This window comes from Sminthopsis crassicaudata, chromosome 3 (genome assembly GCF_048593235.1).
Source record: "Sminthopsis crassicaudata isolate SCR6 chromosome 3, ASM4859323v1, whole genome shotgun sequence".
NCBI classification, from domain to species: Eukaryota; Metazoa; Chordata; class Mammalia; order Dasyuromorphia; family Dasyuridae; genus Sminthopsis; species Sminthopsis crassicaudata.
Genome location: NC_133619.1, coordinates 312,705,201 through 312,727,404, shown reverse-complemented (window position 1 = coordinate 312,727,404; position 22,204 = coordinate 312,705,201). Strand labels below are relative to the sequence as shown.

At 34.7% G+C, this 22,204-nt stretch overlaps 1 protein-coding gene across 3 annotated transcripts in view; it reads left to right on the top strand.

Annotated features, from left to right (window-relative positions):
- The window catches only part of IFT57 (intraflagellar transport 57), an 89,157-nt gene extending 78,398 nt beyond the window's left edge, over positions 1-10,759 (top strand). Inside the window, exons 9-11 of one of the 3 annotated variants that reach the window (XR_012488065.1) lie at positions 142-228; positions 2,401-2,504; positions 3,460-3,858. Coding sequence is in view for 2 of the 3 variants with exons in the window: in XM_074301116.1 (XP_074157217.1) it covers positions 142-204; positions 2,438-2,504; positions 3,460-3,638 (309 nt within the window). In the remaining variant the exon portion in view is untranslated. Of the gene's footprint in view, positions 1-141; positions 229-2,400; positions 2,505-3,459; positions 3,859-10,739 lie in introns of those variants that run through there. The other 2 variants (XM_074301117.1, XM_074301116.1) reach the window with 2 other exon arrangements.
- Positions 10,760-22,204: the final 11,445 nt, after the last annotated feature.

The following is a 22,204-nucleotide window of genomic DNA, read 5'->3' as shown; positions in this document are numbered from 1 at the left end:
ACTTTCACAAACATATCCACAAAAAAAGAGGCCTTTGTCATAAAATGATATGCAGAAATGGCAACTGCAGAATGGCCATATTTAAGTAATCTTGTGCTTCTATTTTAGATGTGTGACTAAATTAAATGTCTTCTTTTTCAGGCAAGGGAAAGATACCAGCAGGGAAATGGAGGAGTAACTGAAAGAACTAGAATTCTTTCCGAGGTATATAAACAACTCTTCTACTTTGTTGATCCTCCAGTTACCTGGGCATTCAGATCCTACATTTAGTTGTGTGAAAGCCATTCTGTGAGCACAAATATTTATTTTCTGTATTGGTTAATGTTTTCTGCAGTCATTTTAATTATACAAATGTCCTGTGACTTTTAATAATCTTTTATTGGATAAAAACCTTTAATTTTCTAATTGAAAATTCTTGCATATATGGTTAAATATCTAATTGTATAAATCATAATACACATCAGATTAAGAGAAATATATAATGTAAAAAGTAGAACACTAGTCTTAAGATTCTGTACCATATGAGCAATGTTTTTAATAACAATTCATTCTTCCTATAATCTAGAGTTTTTATTTTACCTATTTTTATCTGTTTCACTATTAAGAAAGAGGAGAGATACTAATATAATAACTTCCTTTTGAGGGTTTTATGCCATTCACATCTATTGTTCAATTTATTCTTATGTTCTTAGAAGTGAGAAGATTCTAGATTCTGTTTCCCATTTTTTAGTGAAAAATCTAAAACACACAAAATTTAAGTTGACCAAGATTAGTGGCCATTTTGGGGCTAAACCCCACATTTTCTTTATTCTCAATCTAGTACTATTTCATAAGCTATTCTTCTTAATAGGATTAAACCTGCCTCAGGGAAAAATGAGAAAAACTTGCTAATGATTTTAAAATAATTTGATAATATAACATTAGAAATGCTATGAATCTAATTCTGTGGTGCACCCAAGCAAATAAAGCCTTCTCTGGAAACAAAGTACGTGGATATATTAGGGAAATCAACAATTTAAGTATTCCAGGGAATCATTTAGTTCTCTAAAAGAGGTAATTTTTCCAGTTGTAACTTGTAGGTGTAGAAAAAAAAAAAAAAACTTGCTTTATTTGAATGAGTATTATGTCTTGGGAGTATTTTTTTCTAAATTATGATAAAACAAAACCTATTAAATTTCAATAATTATGTCTAGCTCATATCAGATATTTTTCATAATTAACAAATAAGTAATTGGCCACATTTTTAAATGTAGGTTTATGTTACTGCATGCACATAATAGTCCAGATGTAGGCTTGCAGATAAGAACTTAAAACGAGATACAGCTTGGACTTTTTTTTTTTAATTTTAGTATTACAGAATTCTAAACAGTATTTGTTTCAGCAGGTAATGTTTTGCCAAGCTTTGTATTTTAACATTTTGCCACAATGTATGTAAAGTTTTTTGTTATGTACCAAACTTAAGGGAAAAAGGAATATCTTTTCTCTCAAAGTTTCAATACTGAAAAGATAAATATGAAGCTTTTAGGAATCCCAAAGCTTCTTTGATGTTTATACTGTTTTAATTAATGACTGATTATTAGGGAATAGCATAGTAGGATATGCATATCTCATGAAATAATTGCACATCTTGAATACTTAGTTCCTAAAACAATTTTAATAGATATATTCTACTATCTTGTAGCCTGGAAAAATGAAAGGAAAACTAATTTGGTTAATTTTAATGTTAATATAAAATTATTTGAAGATGAAAATCTGTGAAACTGTGTATCTTGTCCTTTAGTGGCTCTATTAAGTAGGTAAGGGAGGGGAGTGAGTTGGATGGGTACCACATAGCACAGGTCAAAAGGATAATTATGTTCAGGGAATCTTCTATGAGGCTCTTAAAAAGCTACAAGAACTGAGGAGGCAGGCAAAGTAAAAAAAAAAAAAGTAGGTTGATTGAGCACATGTCATCAAGTAGCTCAGATACAAGGGAAGGGATGTCATAGAATGCTTTGCCCTCAGGTGCAACATAGCACCAGTTTTCACCATCGGGATGGTGAAGGAATTTATATAAGAGATAGAGTGGAGTCTTGAAAGTTTCTGCTTTCTTGATGTGACCAGGACCTGCTACCTAATCATCTCTACTTGGGAACTAGGAGATACCATTGATTAATGGCAACAAGTATATAGGGCTCAGTCTTATTATGTTAATTAGGCAATTCCAAGATTGTACAGTGAGAAAGACCCAAAAGTGAAATGGGGTTGTAGCTGCTGATCACTTCCATTCAGGATAATCCAAAGTAGGTAAACCAAAGATTACCACGCCAAACATATGCATTTTTTTTTATCACTGGAATCATGACCAGATTACTTATTCTAAATACTTGATTTTTTCTTCTGAAAATGGTAAAGATGCAGAGTTCATGAAAACCTTTTTTTCCCCCTTCAATTTAAGATTACAGAAGAATTAGAAAAGGTAAAGCTGGAAATGGAAGAAAAGGGCAGCAGCATGACTGATGGTGGTAAGTATATGCTCATTTTAAGGAAACAGTATATCAATGAAAGAGATGAATGGTTACTCAATAAAAAATCAACTTAGCAAAATGTTACTAAGATAATGCATGAATTAGTTATTTAACTTGCTGGAGAAGAAATATATATTACGAAAAAGACTTCTAATTTTCAAAACATTATTTTCCTGATTATACTTCACTTAGTAACTTGTTGACTGACTCACTTTGATTTTTTTTATTTTACTCTTTAATGAATTCAAAAGTGAGCAAAAAGTACATAAATAATTTATTGAACAGAATCGTACCATGTGGTAAAAGATTTCTATTCAAGGTGCAGCCATAATATTGTTGATTTTTTTTTTAATACAAATGGGCACAAAAGTTGTCATGGGAATGATTTTATGTTAAGTTTTTCTTCCCACAGTAGACATGAAAAGGGCAAAAAGAATCAATATCAAAAATCAACTTCTCCAGTGAGCTAATATCCATACATATATATTTTCAATTTTCCTAAAATTATGCAAAGTTCTCCCAAATAGAGCCATAGATTTCCCACACTGAATCACACCATACAGTCCTACTCCCCTAATATGGAAAGTGACTGACCTTCACTGCTTTCTCTTTCTAGTCTCTACCAATCTACATATGTGACAGCTCAAAAAGGGCACATAAAATCTTGTTTATTCATCCTTACCTTTCCAGCAGTCACCTTTCACCTTAAAAAAAAAAAAAAAAAGTTTGGACACAGCACATCAAAAATAAGGTCTTTTCCACTTTGGAAAATGTTGCAAATGCCCAAAATGCCACAGCAAAACTGAGTAGACAACAGTGAATGGTTGGCTATATTTTTAAATTTTTCTTTCTTTTGCATAAAGGCAAAGATTATGAAATTATTATGCAAATTTAACAGTAGACCAACACTCCAAAAGTACAGTTTTATTCTTTGTTATGTTTTTTTTTACAGCTCCTTTGGTAAAGATTAAACAGAGCTTAACCAAACTGAAGCAAGAAACAGTCCAAATGGACATTAGAATTGGTGTAGTGGAACATACATTACTCCAGTCAAAACTAAAGGAGAAGTCAAATATGACTAGGGATATGCATGCAACAATCATTCCAGAATCTGCAATAGGTTCTTATTAAAATTTATTGTACTTTGTTCTCTGCTCAGTTTTTTCTTAAGTTCTATTACATTTCATATTGCTAAATTTAAAAAATTATTATACCTTACTGAACATTATCAGAATGTCTAAGATACCTTATTCTTGTGTGTATATATGTAAATATATACACATATATTATGTAATTGTGAACCTGATGATTTAAGATGGAATATAATTTTAATAAAGTAATTAGAAATTTTTATTAATGGGCTTGTCTTTGTTTCTCATTACATATTCTAGAGATTCTCATAAACCTTTAACAGGAATAGAAGTAACAAGTTAGATTAACATTTCCTAAAGACCTGTTCCATGAAGGCACCATATTGGGGTTGAGGAACAGGGATATAAAACTAAATAAAATTTATCTCTGAACTACAAGGAGCATAACTCTTATTTTTGGAATTTAGGGTATGCAAATAACTCTATTATGAAATGTATTAAAACTCTCTAATATGTCTGTGATTTCATGATGTGAGAATTCTGACTTTCAATGATCTACAGAGCAAGCTATCTATCCTATGTGACCCTTCATCCCCATCATATAAATTTGCTGCATTCTCTTATACCACTGAAGGACATGGTCCATTGGTTTTCCTCCATTTATATAACCAATCTGTTTTCTTTATTAAAATTTGGTTTCTTTGATAACATCAACTACCTTTCCTTTTTAATCCCCTAATTAATTAAATTCAGGTTTACATAATATGTTTCCATCCTCTCAAGCGAGTCATGCACCTTTCCATTGAAGTCAGTCAAGCATCTTTCCATTGCCCTTCAACTTTAATTCTTCAGACACTACTATAATCATTATGATGTTTATATTAGTCCATCATAGATATCATTCTCACAATCCCCCTGGGTAGTAGATGTTGTTATTAACGCCATTTTGCAGAGTATTAAACTGAAACAAAGATTAAATGATTTGTCTAACATATACAACTAGTAAATATCTGAGCCAGATTTTAATTAAGTACTTCCTGATTCCAAGTCCAACTTTCTACTTATTGTGCCATTTAGATGCAACCATATATTATTAACATTAGAAGAATATTAAAATTAAGAAGATGCACTTTTGTTTCAGAACCTATGATTTAATATTCCTGAACTGAGCCTTTGTTTCAGGAAAAACCTCTGCCCCACATTGTGCTTTTTGGTGGGTGATGTCCACCCTGCTTGATCTCAGCCAGGGTTCTTGAACTGACCAACTCCCAGAGTTGGTTTGCCCCCATACCCTTTTCCCTGCCCAATAATTTTTGAAGTTCAGAGTGCTGGAACTTCAGGGCCCTCTCTAATGTCTCATAGCAAAGTGTTAGGGATCTCAGAGACCCTGGCCATAAGTTCAGACAATAAGCATTAAGCTCCTGCTCTGTACTAAGCACTGTGCTAAACTGTTGGGAAACAAAGCATGGCAGAGAACAGTCTCTGCTTTGAAGGAGTTCACAATCTAATGGAGAAATCGGTGTGGAAACAACTATGTATAAGCAAGCTCTTTGGAGGACAGATTAGAATTATTACAGGGAAGGCACTCACTATATTTAAGGGGAATCAGCAAAGGCTAAGTAGGAGTGCTGCTTATATCCTCTCCCTGGGACTTCCAGAGTCTTCATACTGGGGTCTTCAGACCACCCTGGGATTTTGTAGGGATACTATTTCCTCTTGCTGCCCTCATGAAGACAGAATTTGTAGGTTTCCTTGTCTCTGCTCCATCTCTGCTTAATAGCAGGCTGCCTTTGCATTTGATTTGCTTGGCTGAAGGGTTTCCTTTTCCTTTATGGGCTTTCCTTCCTTGACAGAACTTTTGTGCAGGTTTGAGATGGAAGAAATAGCTAGATTCTCAGTGAATTTCTTGATCCTTATTCAGTGTAAAGCAAATGTCAGCTTTTTGTCAGTGACCAGGCCCATGTAGGCATTTGTTTGGTCAAAAATACCCTTCAACTTTTCTTGATAACAAGATAATTATCTTTGTTCTTAAAATTTTCAGTGAATTTTTCCTGGCCACATAAAAGTTTTATGAGAATAATCTATACATATACATGTTGAGCACATTCTGCTTTAGGCATATTTCTTAATCTCTCTGAGCCTCAGTTTCCTCCCTGAAAGATGAAGAGGTAAAGCATCTTAGGATGGCTCCTAAAATCCCTTTGAGCTCCAAATCTATGATTCTACTCTCTATGATCTTGGAAGGGAATAGATAGATTTTGACAAATAATATTGTGCAGTAGACTATATCATACAGTTGGCTAAAGGCTAGAAAATAAAAGATTTGGAAAAGCATGTCTCTGCCATGTATATGTCAAAAAATTTTAAATTGAGTAGGTCTTTTAGTCACCATAGACTACTATTATTTAAAGCTAGTTGAGAAGGTTGTGAAATACTTTCACAGTAGTTTTGTCTTTAGGGGAAAAAAAAAAAAATCACTCTTCTGTAACCTCCCACCAAGGCTAGGGTAATTGCCACTGATTGCAAGGGCCATACATACCAATATTCCCTGATATACATGAAGATGAGCTGATGTTAAGGTGCCAAACAGCCTTTCTTTATTGGTAATCTCAGCAGGGGTTAGCAGGAAGCCAGAGCACTAGTGTATGTATGTCTCTGTGTGTGTGTCTCTCTGCTTTGCTGAATCTCTCTACATCTCTCCCCATCCTTCTCACCTATGGACTCAAAGCTGGTTATTTATATCTACTCTCCTCTGGGATTACCCTGTGCCTAGTCCACTCAGCACTGCCCAGGTGGATCCACAGAAGGAAAACACCTGGAGTTAGTGCTGCATCCTAAAAAAAGATCTAGCAAGAGGACACACCCCTCAACATCTCAAGGAAACACCTATGAGACACAACCTCCTGCCTCAGATGCCAAGCCCCTCTTTACCGCCTGGGTCCACCTTACCCACCGGTAAGGTATCTTACATGGCATACATGGCAATTCTCAGAAGGAGAAAAGTCCCTAACACTCTTCTCTGCTTCCTAATTGTCTGAAAATGACCACTATTTTTCTTGGAGAAATAGAAATTTTTAAAAATACAATTTTTTTAAAGTCCTAGCTATACTGAATTTTGATGTTCTGTTGTTTTCTTTTTACATGAGATTTCATGGAGAAAATGATTTTATTAGAGATATTATCTAGTTTGTATTGTTACCAGACAGATATCTTACTATAAGTTTAGGTATTCCCAAATGTAAATAGGGGAGCAAGTACCTAACTATATCTTCTTATTATAATTTGCACTTGACCCATATATAATAAAGAATTTCATAAGGAAATGAAAAAATGACAACCCAAATTTTTCTAATGAAGGACAACTCATGCTCAACCATGCTAATTAGTACCAAAATCATCTATCCTGAAACAAAATAAAAAATATTAGAATAGATAAATATTGTGGATGTTAGACTCTCTTACAGACATTAAGAATGGCCTGGGTTTAGAGAAAGGAACAGTAATAACAAGTTGGTAGAATTAATATTATGTATAATTAATAAGGTTCCCCCTCTTTATCACATTCTTTAACCTTTTTCTCCTCTTTTTCGTTATTTAATTTTTCACCCTCCCCCACATACTGTATTCCATCTTCTTTTCGAACTCTCTTTGAAGATCAACCAAATAGATAAAAATATATCACTATGTATAAATTACTTCATTACTCATGAAGATAACAATCAATACAATGAAATGTGAGTCTATTTATTTAATTTGTTTCTCAGGAGGAAGCGGGAAAGAAAAAATATACACCATGAGATAGCAGGTAGATTAAATAAGCCCAGAATTTTTCTCTGCTTAAAACTGCATACTTGTTTGGAAAGAAAGGCCTAAGCTAAAGTTTCAACAAGTTAGTGTTGATTCTCTAGACATTTTTTTTTAATACAGGCAAATGAGAGCGTTAGATCATCTAATAAATTAAATCAGACACCTATCCAGTGCTTTTCAGTCATTTTCAGTTGTATCTGACTTTTCATGACTTTTAATTTGTGGTTTTCTTGTCAAAAATAACAGTGGTTTGCCATTTCCTTCACAAGTCTATTTACAGATGAGGAAACTGAGGCAAACAAGGTTGTGATTTATCCAGCTTAGTAAATGTTTGAGGTTGATTTTAAATTTAAGAAGAAGAATCTTCCTGACTCCAGAGCTAAATTCCCTATACATTGTACTACTTTGCTGCCTCCTTCCCCCAAAAAAACTTTGACTCAACAAGTTCAGCTATCCAAATTATCCAACTAATGGTTTCAATTTCTATTTCATGTGAAACAATATTTGTTAGTGGATGATGTCAGCTGTCCTCGTTTGGACCAAATGCATTAAGATGATAAAGGTTCTTCTCCATTTCTTTAAAATAAAGTGCAACATTTAATAATGTAATAATGCAATCTCTTAACAGAGGTTAGGAGGCACAGAGGATAGAGTGCCATGTGTGGAATTATGGAATACCTGAGTTCAAATCTAATCTCGGACACTCAATAGCTTTCTGATTTGGGGCAAATCATTTAACATTGTTCTATTGCAGTATGGCAATATAATAAATACAAAGTACCATCTTATTTCAGGGTCTAGTAACAATCTGGGTTGTAATTGGCTTATGCTATTTTTTGAACTCAGTGACCTAATAACCAAATTACAAAACCTGAAATTCAACATAGAAAAGAGCAAAATACTATTTTAAAAGACAATACTGGCTTTGAAGTCACAATTTGTATCTTCTTGACAAGTCTTCATTACAAAACTGAGCCCCCTTCTTGAATAAGAATCTTTGAGAATATAGTTATTTCTAAAGTACTGAGCATACAACTCAATATTTCATTTAAAAGAAAAAAAATCTCAAGAATGAAATATAATTTTGTTCTTTTCCTGCCCATATCAAGGTTAAAATTTAACTTATCATCAGTTACAGCTCAAGGGCCTTTTTAGTCCGTGCTTTGTTCTTTAAAAAGAAGTGAATTCTGCAAGGATGTTTCCTGACTCTCAGAGGTTACAAAAAGCCAACCACCTCGTGTTTCTATCATAACATTCATGAGAATTAAGTCAGAAGATTCTAGTAGAGGTGGAGGTCATTGGATTCTTCAAGCTAGGATAATAATGGCAATGTAAAAATTCTAAAGTTTACCTAGTTCTTTAAAATTTACAAAGCAATTTACATATATCATCTCAATATATGATCAGTATTCCTAGCATCTCTGGCCCTACTTTTCTTAGGATGGTTCTCCAGTGTAAAAGGCTGAAATGCTGAGTTGATGCACTGAGCTCAGACAAAGGAGCACTTAAGGCTAGTTACTGATTGGACAATACTTTATTAGCATATGCTTAGAAAATGGTCCTTCCCACTATTCTGTGCTGGCCCTATCATTTAGTGTATACAGAGAATTGTGGGAAGGATTAGAGGGTAGAATAAAAACAAGCCAGACTCACTTTGTCAGTAGAAGAGGAAAAGGAAAGTTGCAGAGATCCTATGTCCATCCAATTCACTTCTACCCCTAAAGACCAAGAATGAAGACCAAGGACTTTAGCTTGACTCCTGCTGATTCTAAGATATCCAGGGTGCTAACTCTGTCTTCACACTCCAATTTTATTGTTTTCCCTGGCTATGAGCATTTTTCTTCTAGTTATCATTTTTCATTTATTTATTACTTTACAGAAATGTGTTTTATCTTCCATCTTGATATTCTGTAATTATTTAAAGAATCTAAATGCAAGATAACATCTAGAAGAATTGAGCAGAAACCGTAGGAAATTAATGGCATGGAAAAAAATATTAGAATGGTATCTAAAGGTATGGAAAGAGGTTGAAAATATAAGATAAGGACAAGAACATTATGAAGTATAGAAGACTGGATACCTACATCAATCCTCCTTCCTTCCTGATACTATGGCAATTCCTGCTTTTCCCATTACTGGGATTTGACTTCTTCTCTCAACAGTGACGTTATTTGACTATTTTTAATTAGGTTAAAAAGGCCATTCTTTGCCTCCTTTCTTTCTTACCTAGATTTAATAGCTGAATAGATGTTCCATCAGGCAAACTAATATCTGTTAAAGACTTTAGCTTAAAAAGGCCAAAGCCTCCCACTGTATCGACTGTAGCCTTCTTCAGCATCCTGATCTATATCTGGCCCCTGGACCCAGATGGCTTCTCCAAGGGAGCCCTGCACAGCCCTCCCTCATTCAAATCCAATTCACTTGAATGTCACAGCATCACCTCCCTGATGTCATGATCTTCTTGAAGAATAACAGATAAACAACAATAACAACAATGACATTAACAGCCATGAGAGTTAAAAAATAAAAGTGGGGTATGTAGGCAAAGTAAACAAATGTGATGTTGAAAGTTCTCCATAGCAAAGATGTATCAAACATAAATGTATTTTATTTTTCTTAGAAATATCATTGTAGTACTCACCAGAAATACCTTACTGCCCATTTGTGTTAAACATTAAAACCACTAACACACATGGATTGTTTTGACAAGCTTTCTTTGCATTGCCATGTTCTATTACCCAAAACAAGTAGCTTTCCTTGAAGTTCAAGCCTTCTTGGCTTGCAATAGCCAGCTAATTGGCTTCCCTGCTTCCAATTTCTCCTCACTTCAGTCATCCTCATTCAAACTGCCGAAATGATCCTCGGAAAGAATAAGTCTAAACAGGTCATTCATTGCCTTCTCATGACTTCTTGTTTTCTTTGATAAAATATATACTCCTCAGCTCATCATTTCAAACTCTTCACAATCTGCTTTTAATTTATTCTTTCAGACTTATATCTTATTATGCAGTACACTTTCAAGCCAAGTCGATCAACTTAACAATATACAAATTTGATATTTCTCTCCTATTTCTGTGCTTTTGCAAGATGGGGTTCCCCCATCACTGTAAATTCCATTCTCATTTCTACCTCTTAGAATCCTTAACTTCATTCAGGGTTCAGCTCACCCATCACATAATGGGAAACCTTTCCTTATGCTCTTCACTGTTATATATATACTTGTCTGTTTTCTTATTGTATTCCCCTTCTCACATAGTATGCACATTCCAGGAGGACAAGAACCCATTTTTTCCTTTGTTTTTGTAGCCTAATATTTATCATGCTGCCTTTGCAGGTTAGTGTCTAATTCTGGTTTCCTGCATTTGATTGGATTGGTAACCCGGGATCTGTGCTTATGGTGCTGGCATCCATATTTCTCTAACATCATCTGTAAGATGTCAGAAGATTAGATGATGGGGGAAAGGAGGGAAGGAGAGGAGGGCAACTCACCTCAGGCCACATCCTCAGAAGAGGTAATAGGATTATGTTTAATTTTGTGTACAATGATATTTCAAGTTATTCTCTATATGGAGGAAAAGAAGTCCAATTAGTCAATAAATATTACATACCTTCTATGTACCAGTCATTGTTATAAGTGTGAGGAATAAAAAAAAAAAAAAAAAAAAAAAAAAAAACAGTCCCTAACTTCAAGAAGCTCATAGTCTGATTCAGGAGATAACATTCAAACAACTATGCACAGTCAAGCTGTTGTTACCTTTGAGAATGAATGTAAGCTGAGAGACAAAGTTACAAGCATGTTAGTTAGGCTAACAGTAACCAGTAAATTGGGCCAATGGTTTCAGTGACCAAAGATTGAGTGAGGGATTCAATCAACAGATCTTTTAAATCTAGATATAAGTCTGTCTTCTGACACATTATATAGACATTTTAATGAGGAGGTGGGCTAACATTAATTCTCCCAATTACTTCCTCCTGGGAAGATGGGAGTAATTCTCAAGTGATAAAATTAGCCTAGGGTGTGATGTACAACAGATAACCATCACCCCAGGGAAGGCAGGAGAATTAAGGGAGATCCAGAAAGTATTCTTGCAGAAAACAAGATTTTAGCTTTGACTTGAGGGAAGCCAAGAGGTACAGATGGGAGGGAAGAGAATTCTAGATCTACGAAAATGCCTAGCCTGGTGATGGAGTGGCTTGTGTGAGAAATAGCTAAGAGATTCAGTGTGAATCACAGAGTACTTGTAAGATGTTAGGAGATTAGAAGATGGGGGAAGAGGGGAGGGAGAGGAGGGCAATTAAGGAAAGCTTTTGAATGCCAAAAAAGATTTTAATATGTAATAAGGAATTAATTGAATAGGGTAGTGACATTATCAGACTTTTGCTTTAGGAAGATCTGTGACAGCGGAGTGGAGAATGGACTAGAATGGGGAAAAATATTTGGTAAACCAACAGATTCTTTGGATTTCCAGGTGTGAGGTGATAAGGGCCTACACAAAATTAAGATAGTGTCAGAAGAGAGAGGGATCTCATATGACAGATATTGGCAATAGATCGGATTGGGGGAGCAGGCTTTGAGAGAGAATGAGGAGTAAAGGATGATAGCTAGGTTGTCAACTTGGATGAATAAGAGAATAGTGATAGTCTCAACAGTAATTGGGAAGGTAGAAAGAAGGGAGATTTTGGTAGAGGGAGAAAATAATGAGTTCATTTTGGAACATATACTATTGAAGATATCTTTGGGGCATTCTAGCTTGAGATGTCCAGCAGTTGGAATTGCAAGACTGGAGGTTGGCAGAGAGGTTAGGTAAAATAAGTAGACTTGAGAATCATCAGCATAGAGAAGACTAATATTGCAAAAAGATAATTATATGATAGAGATAATTGGATTCATGAGAAGTGATGAAATCATAATATAAGGAGAAGAGAAGAGGGTTTAGAGAGAGCCCCCGTGGGATAGTCATAGTAAATGGAAGTAATTTGGACCTAGCAAAGGAGAAGCATCCATAGTAGGCTCACAAAAATGTAGAGAAAAGGTATCAAGAGGCTTGTTCTGTTTCTTCTCTTACAACATGACTAATGAGGAAAACCATTTACATGATTGCACATGAATAATCTATATCAGATTGCTTGCCATCTTTAGAAGAGTGGATGGGTGGAAGGGTGGAAGGAATGTTGAAAATTGCCTTTACATGTAATTGGAAAAAATAAAATAACTATTTTACAAAAAAAGAAAGAAAAGTAGAAGAGTGATTGATAAGTGTCAAAGACTGCAAAGATGTCAAAAAGGATGAGAATGGAAAAAAATGCCTTTAGCTTTATCACTTGTTTAGTCATATCCCACCCTTCAAGACATTTGTGATTTTCTTGGCAAAGATACTGGAGTACCATTCACTTTCTCAAGTCATTTTTTAAAATGAGAAAACTGAGGCAAACTGGCTTACATGACTTACCCAGGACTACATAGCCAGGAAGTATCTGAGACTCACAATGCTGAATCTTCTTGACTCTAGCCTGCCACTCTCTCCACTGTGCCATGGGGCTGCCCAGTTTGTCACTTAAGAGATTGTTAACTTTGGGAAAGCAGTTTGGGTTGAGAATCCTGCCTTATATTTTACTGAAAAAACTGAAGTTCCTCACATTCAATAGACAATAAGGAAGGAGCCTCTGCACAAGTAGATACTGAAGATAAGAGAGTGGCAGTGAGAGAGGGGACAGTCTGCTGGAGACACAATACATATAGAGAGCTTTACCTTGACAAGGGAAAGGATCACCTCTTCATGTGAGAGGAGCAGATATCTGGGATGTGTGCATGGAGGAGGAGGGGAGAAGAGGAAGCTCTTGGTGAGGAACTTCAGTTTTTCCTGTAAAATATAAGGCAGGATTCTCAACAAAGAGGTTTGGGAAAGGGAAATTGTAGGGCTTGAAGAAGAATAAAAATATTTGGAAAAACCACTGTGGTGAGTGGTTTAGTGAAACGTAAAAAGATAACCTTGCAATCTTAAATAGCAGTTATCTTATAACATACAGTTGTAGGGGATCCAGTCAATACGGTCAATTTCTAGCTTCGTTAGTATGCAGCATGTGGGAGGAAACAAAGACAGAAGGTGGTGAGGGCTAATTCAGAGCTAAGTTTTGGCAGAACAAGATCAGTGAATTAGGATTCCATGATAAGGGAATTGAGAAGAGGATGGTCTTGAGATACACTGGCTCACTAAAGGATCAAGATGGGGAAGGGAGGCGAGTATAGAAGTAATGACCTGGGAAAGAATTTAGGGGTTCAGGGTTAGAAGTCATAGTGCAGAGTTTGTGGGACAGAGAGCAGAGATGGGATAACAAAAGATTGTGAACAGGAAGGGGAATTTCAAAGTTTATAAACATGGAAGCAGGATACTTGTGAGGGACAGCAAGATCAAAGGTAGAACCATCTCTGTATATAGCTGAGATAGAAAGGAGAAGTAGGTTATGACAAATGAGCAAGTTTAGGAAGTGAAAGGTAAAAGTACTTGAGGGAGTATCAATATATACGTTGAATTCCCCTAATATGAGGGCTGAGCATCTAGTTGGCTGAATAGTGGATAGTCAGGAAGCCCTGAGTTCAAATGTGACCTCAGACATTTACCAGCTATGTGACCTGGAGCAAGTCACTTCACCCTTTTTGTCTCAGTTTCTTCATCTGCAAAATGAGCTGGAGAAGGAAATGCCAAATCACTCCAATATCTTTGCCAAGAAAACCCAGATGGGGTCGCAAAGGATTAGACAAGTATGAGGACAGGAGAAAGGAAGAAGAGAGAGAGACTGTAAGCCAGGAACTGAAAGACCTCAGAATTAAACTAGATAATTGTTACATAAAGCGCCATAAGTTCATTCTTGCTTTTGTTGATGTTGCCATTGTTTTTAAAAAAACAAGTCTTTACTGTACTGACTAGATGGATCAGTTATGAAAGAAAGCAGCTTTAAAAAAAAATGTCATTGTTTGCCTAGACAGCTAATTTTAATCTCCATTCAACCAGTGTTTGTTAGCGCCTTAGCTACCCACTCCTACTTTCTTTTTACTTCTTAGCATGCCAACAGGCTAATAAGTTCTCAGCATCTACTAATGCAAATATTCAGAGACTGTGCCCATGCAACAGAAATAACTATTAGCCTGGATTGTGCATTGTTTGACCATCCAAGTAGCTAACGGCAAAGCAGATCTAATTAATTCTGTGGCATTTGCCCACTGAGCATGTCAAAATAACTGAACCGACTGACCATGCCCCCACAGATTCAGAGATTACAAGTAAAAAGTCAGTTTCCACAAGCCTGTGTTCCCACAGGTATTCCAGCAGAACTCACAGGGCACAGAAAGACAGCAGGGAGAACTAAATTTCTTTTAGCCTTTCTCAAGAGTTTTCATTTCTTGTTGCCCAATTTTTCCCAAGCCCACTGTGGTTTCTTTAGACACTGACTATTTTAGCATATTCATATGTTCTTGACTGAATTCACTATTTCAAATATCAAATATGCTAAATTGGATTGCAAAGCCTACATCCTTTCCTTCCTCTTTTAACTTGGATTGACTTTTATTTTTAACAGTGTAAAATAAAATATTACATTTATGTTACATTTTAAGGATTTCAAGGGCAGTAAGGTGGTGCAGTGGATAGAGCATAGGCCCTGGATGAGGAAGACCCTTCTTCATGTATACAAATCTGGTCTCAAATATTTCCTAGTTGTATGACCCTGAGCAAGTCACTTAACTCCATTTGTCTTCTCTGTAAAAAGAGCTGGAGAAGCAAATGACTAACCTTCTCTGCCAAGAAAACCACAAATACATATGAATGTGACTTGTTATAAGAAATGATGAACAGGGTGCTCTCCGAAAAAACATAGAAAGACTTAAATGAACTGATGTACAGTTAAATGAGCAGAACTAAGAGAAAATTATGCATAGAAACAATAATTTTGTAAAATAATTAATTGAGAATGACAGCTATTTTTAGCAATACAGTGAAGAAACTGATGGAGTCTAAATACAGATGGAGACACTTTTTTTTTTTACTGTATTCTTCTTGGTTTATTATATTGGTCTATGTTTTCTTTTATAAAATGACTAATAAAAATGTTTTGCATGACTATACATATAACATATCAAATTGCTTGCCTTCTCAATAGAGGGAAGGGGTTGAGGAGGAAGAGAGAGAATTTGAAATTAAATTTTAAAAAACAATGTTGAGGGACAGTTAGCTGATGCAGTGGATAGAGTACCACCCCTGAAGTCAGGAGGACCTGAGTTCAAATCTGTCCTTATATACTTAACACTTCCAAGCTTGTGTAATAACCCTGGGCAAGTCACTTAACCCCAATTGCCTCAGGGAAAAACCAGAATGTTGAAAATTGTTTTTACATGTAATTGAGAAAAAAATAAATACTTTAAAAAAAAAAAGAAAGAAAAGAAAACTGCAAATAAAGTTGAATGAAAGAACTGAGCAACAACAAAACAGGTTGTAAAGCTCATCCCATATAACCCTATAAAAATAAATAAGTGGATAATGTGGAATAGAATAAGGGAAAGACTTCTCAAAAATTAAACTCTTTTATCCTCATGACCTGAGAACACATTTGATTTTATTATCAGAATAGAAATGTATCAAGTTAATAGAAATAGATGATTCTTTTATCTCAATTTAATAGTGAGGACAAGGTAAATTTAGCCTGTGAAAAAAATGAACAAAAAAACTTTTATTAAACTCTTTGTTCAAAGAACTATTTTAAGCACCAGGGATACACATATATAAGTTTTGGTTTGCAAGACCTGGCATTCACTACATATTACTACGAGCCCTTCTTGGTTATTCCTTTTTTCAAGTGCAGACAAAAATTGAGCTGAAATGCTTTCTGTGAATTCATACAGGGAGTCAGTGGCACAGCAGGTGTTTTCTTGCCTGATACTTAGCAGATGGGAAATACCAGGAAACTGCAAGAAATAGTGACAAGGAATTATTGGTGATACCTTTCTTTCAATTCAGGAACAAACCATTTTTTCTAGTGTTTGTATACCAAGATCTGCCCAGAAGTGTATTCTACTACCACAGCCACATAAGTTCAAAAATGGTCAGAACAGTTATTTTTTTTTCTATGTTTTGTTAGCAACCATTAGTCATGATGAAAAGAGATCAGTCTTAGCTTGGCCTTATGAAATCACATTTTCCTGCAGTGATTTATTTAATGTGAACCATGAATTTAATTTGGAATATGTAATGTGAACCATGAATTTAACTAGAACTTATGGGCAGAGAGGCTTTTTAGAAAGATAGTTAGATTAGATGTAAGGAGCCCAGAATTCAAGTCTCAAAATCACCATTTTTGAGCCATGTGACCTTAGGAAAATAATAGTAACTGCCCAAAATAACTCTGGGAGATATTAGAAAAATTATTACTCCGTTTTACAGATGAAAACAGTTAATTGCTCAACATCACATAGCTCGAACTAATTCAAATCAATGTTCTTCTAAGGCCCAGCCCAGTGCTCTATTTATTATGCTATTGCCTCCTCCTAAGAGAACTTTTATGTTTACTCACCTATAAACTAAGGAAAGTATTATGTGGACTTCCTACAGATGTGTTAAAAGGAAAACATTTTGGAAGCTATATTATATAAAATATAGTTCATCTATGAATATATATTATATATACATGTATATATAGATGCATATAAATAGAAACATATGTTCACATAGGCATATGCATGATCAGAATTCCTTTTTGTTTTGAAAAAAAAACTTTTGGGTAAATTTTTGTTATTTTGATTTATGATAGATCCAAGACTTAATATAACCTTTTCACTCAGGCATAAGAATTGAATCCTCACATCTTATTTTTCCCCTAAACTAACTTTAATTCCCATCTGCTTGTCTGAAAATTCAATTACAATTTTTCACATAGGCATTAGCAAAATTTCATATTAGATATATATGTATATATATATATGTGTGCGTGTGTGTATACACACACACACACACACACACACACACATAATCTTAATCATTTTCAAAGACAACATATAGTATACAAAAGGGGCCAATCTTGGACTCCAGAAGACCTGGGTTGAACTCTTGAATATGAAGTGTACTAGCCAGGTGATCTTAACTAACTTTTAACTTCACCTCTCAGTGTCTCCAATAATTGCACAATTTTAAGTTACAGATCAGTGGAGGGATTTTGTACATTACAACTTCTCTACATAATGAATTTACTGGACCAGATTTCCATCCCCTTTTTAATTTCAAAATAATTCCATTCTCACATCTATTATTTTATTAACCTTCATAATACCCTAGTGAAGTCATTGAATAATTAAAGCAGATATTGTTAAGCTGATTTGACAAAAGAGGGGACCAAAATTCAGAGAGGTTGAAGAATTTTCCTAATGTAAGTTAGTGATAGAAACAGATCTAGAACCTTAGTCTTCTAGTTCCCCAGCCTATTCTTCTTAAGCAGCTATCTGTCCATCTGTCTTCCTCCATCCCTTTCCTTTTTTCTTTCTCTCTAATATGACTTTCTCTGTCTTTCTCTCCCTTTTATGTCTGTGTATATTTTGTTATTCATTCATTCTGGTCCTTTCCCTTGACTCTGTGACCACATTTCGGGTTTTCCTTGCCAAGAGAGTAGAGTGTTCCTTCTCAGTTTTACAGATGTGGAAATTGAAGCAAACAGGATTAAGTGACCTGTATATATGTGTGTGTGTGTGTGTGTGTGTGTGTGTGTGTGTGTATAAAGCATATACATAAAATGTACATGGTTAATATACTTAAATTAATAATAGTTAATTATACCTAAGATGAAAAAGAATGTTAATAATAAATCTTGTAATGAAAAGTTGGATCATTTCCTGAATTTAAGTCAGAGATGGCTTATGGGTTTAAAGTCCTTCTTGAGATTTCTTTTAAATGAGAAATGTCCATGGCTTTAATATAAACTCACCAACTCATGTATCGAAATAATTCTGTAACCTGGTATATATCTAAGACTTTTCATCTGAAAAGCTCAGAATATATGTAAAAATTTATCTCATCAATACTCAGTGCCATAACCTTCAATAATATGAGGGCCATAATGTCATGATTCAAAAGAAAATGTGGGCAATAATGGAAAATTTAAGTAATGAACCCAAGACTACAGTTCCTATACTTTTTGCTATTGGCATTTCCATTCTGACCTTGCTTTTCAATACAAGAAGCAAAACTTAAATAATACCAAATAGGATGTTATAATTCGGCATGATTCCCTTAGTGTCACAGTTACACCCAATAATAAGAACAAAGCCCTGTGGCTACTCTTAAAATGGAAGGATATGAGGTAGCAAGTTGGAACAAAAGAAAATATTGCGTATTGACCTTGGGTATTCATAAGTGTCCTTTAAAAAAAAAATCTGAATACAGAAATGTATTCTTATACAATTGTCATTAAAAACAGAACCTCAAAATTAAAAATGAGCTACCTCGGTGGACTTCACAATGACATGGTCACATCCAGGAAGGACATTTTGGCTTTGGAACATTTAATCATGATCTTTCATTCTGAATTTGAGCATATGTATGTTATTATCATCTCTTGATTATTTCTTACTGAAGATAATCTATCTTCAAAGAATAGCTCATAGCTCTCTGCTATTAGCAATTCTCTTATTCACTACCATTATCACAACATAAGGATATATAAAATATCATACTAGGTCACATTAGTGACCCATTTAGCCCATAACCATTATACATACATAATTTTACTTTATCCTCACATCAAACTGGTGAAACAAGTACTGTGTTATCCTCATTTTACATATCTAATCTAAGATTGAAAGGGGATAAGTGATTTGCCCAGAGTTAAATAGCTAGGAAATTTCTCAGATGGGATCTGTACTTAGGTCTTCCTAACTTCCTGACTATACTAGTATAGTACCCTTAGGCACTGCACTATCACTTTCACTATGAAAAACGTCAGCATAACATAGTAAATTGAAAATAAAAACAATTGAGAGTCAAGAGAACTGAATTGTAATCCTGCCTCTGACTTACAGTAGCACGTGACCATAGACAAACTAAAATCCCTCTGTGCTTCAGGAAACTCTTGAAGATTATAAGTTACAATTTGCCAATCTACATTGGAAGAGGAAGTTTCCTTCTTTGTATTACATATACACCAAAAACAAAATCTGTGTGACTGCATATTCATCTTCAAACTATTTGTATTTCCAGACTAAATTACCTGTTAAGATAGCAAGTCTTATAAATGTACTTACTTTAAAGAAGCTTTAAGCTCATTGGTATGGCTCTTCTCCACACTGGTCCAGATCACAAGCCTTCTCATCTTGTACAATTCTTGTTCATGATTCCCCAAGAATCCTCCTCATAGGTTCTACCTAATGAACTAGAAGACTTCTAGGTCTTTTAATATTACTTGAGTATTAACTACTAGTACAAATTGCTCTCAAACTATTATTTCTGTTTTATTATGTTTATCCCAATTCCTTTTCTGACCAAATATTTCCTTAATGATATTTTTATGTCATATTTTGGACATGTCATTACTAGTCATGTATTGCAAGCTACTTATATCACCTGCACATTTTTTACTGAGTCACCTATCTCCCTTTAAGTTACCTGTAATTTTGATTCTTTAGCTCTCTTGATATTTATTCCATGACTCAAAACCATTCAAGATCTCTAAGAGATTATTGGGAATAAAAAGAATCGTAGGAATAACTGAAATCCTGTACACTTTCCCAAATGTAATCATGCCTTCTCTCCCATTCAATCCAGGGCCCATCTCACTTTCTAAACACTGTGCCTGTCCCAAATACATTGCTAATTGGCTAAGTCATTGAATTTCCCGTCTAACTTCTTAGTGTATAATTTCAAATTGCTTTCCAGAATGTGTCACAGACCCTTTTGACAGTCTGGTATAGCCTATAGTCCCTTTCTCAAAATAATATTTTTATTTATATAAAATGAATGTCACAAAGAAAATCAATTATGTTGAAATACCATTTCAATTTTTTAAGTTCACAAAGCCCAAACCAATAACCCCTGATTTAGGAATCCATCTTCAATCTGGATTTAATACAGCACTTTCTCCATGAAAGTGATGAATACCTTTAAATATTCTTGTTTTATTTCTTGCTTGTAATCAATAATCAGAGATCACAGAACAAAGTCTCTCTTTAGTTGCATCTCACAACGCATCCTTTGAGTTTAACATATTATGAGGTATATACTTTATTGGCTTTAAATCTGCTTTTTACTTTTTTTGTAATGGATGACTGATAAGCACAACTGGATCTTGTGTTTTCCAATCAATTATTTGATTTTGAAAATCACTCTCCTAAGCAAGCCTGCTCCCAGATAAAATTACCATATAGGGTTTTTTTCTATTTTGTCACCTCTTTTCCCATGTAAAATACTTCATAATTCATAAGCTCATTTAGCCATCTTCCCTTACTTTTAAACTTAATGTGTTATCCTCAGTGCCTTAACCCAAATGGAGTGATTGATGTGGGAATCTGGTCTGTTGTGTAATATTTCTTATATCCTTATACTGTGATAATGATGGTGAATAGGAAAGTTGCTAATATCAGAGGACAACTCTTTAAAGACAGATTATATATAGCAAGAGACAAATCAATAGACATTAATAACAACATACTTATGTTCAAATTCAGAGTGAAAGATCATGACTAAATTAACAAAAAACCAGAATCTGTCTATACCCTCCCCATATTTTCATCACAAACAATTCTAATAAGTATATTATAGGCCATTCCTTTCCAATCCTGACCAAACCCACTCAAAAAAAAAGGCTTACATACTCTTACCACTTGATAGGAGGTAGGGCAAAGAAGTCATGAGAGATATAGAAAGGAAAATTAAATAGAACATAGAATGTAAGTAGAAATGCTGAGTCCAGGAAACAGAGTGATTCTCCTTATGTAAAGTGGGTCTAAGAAAATATGGTAAAAGAATGAAGAAGCCAGTGGTGGAAGAAAAAAATAAAGTCTGATCCTATCGTTAAAAGAAAAACTTTTCGTTTGGGATTTCACCCTAATTAAAGAGGCAAATTACAGGACAAAGAGAATTAAAGTAGTTTCTAAAAAGTACGGCAAGGTAGCATTTTGTGCTGATCCCTGGAGATCAACAAAGATTTCAAGATGGAGCCAGCTTTTTTTTTCTTTTTTTTTTTTTTTTATTAATTTTATAATTTTAACATTTTTTGACAGTACATATGCATAGATAATTTTATTTTTTTTACAACATTATCCCTTGTACTCCCTTCTGTTCCGAATTTTTCCCCTCCTTCCTTCCACCCCCTCCCCTAGATGGCAGGCATTCCCATACATATTAAATATCTTAGAGTATATGCTTGGTACAATATATATGTGCAGAACCGAATTTTGTTGTTGTTGCAAAGGAAGAATTGTATTCGGAAGGTAAAAATAATCTGGGAAGAAAAACTAACAAACAAACAAAAAATGCTCACAGTTTACACTCATTTCCCAGTGTTCCTTTTCTGGGTGTAGCTGATTCTGTGATGGGGCCAGCTTTTACTGATAATGAGATAAAGACAATTCAGAAAGGTCCACATCAGCAAAAGGGGATGGATGGACCAAGTTAACAAGAATGTGTCAATTTATCAGATACAAAAAAGGTAAGAGGTGATTTGGTATGGGATAAAGAACAGGTAAATAAAGCTGCAGACAGGGTAAAGCTTCCCTTAACACTGAGTTACTAGCAAATCTGGAACAATGGGTCACTGGGCCAGCATAAC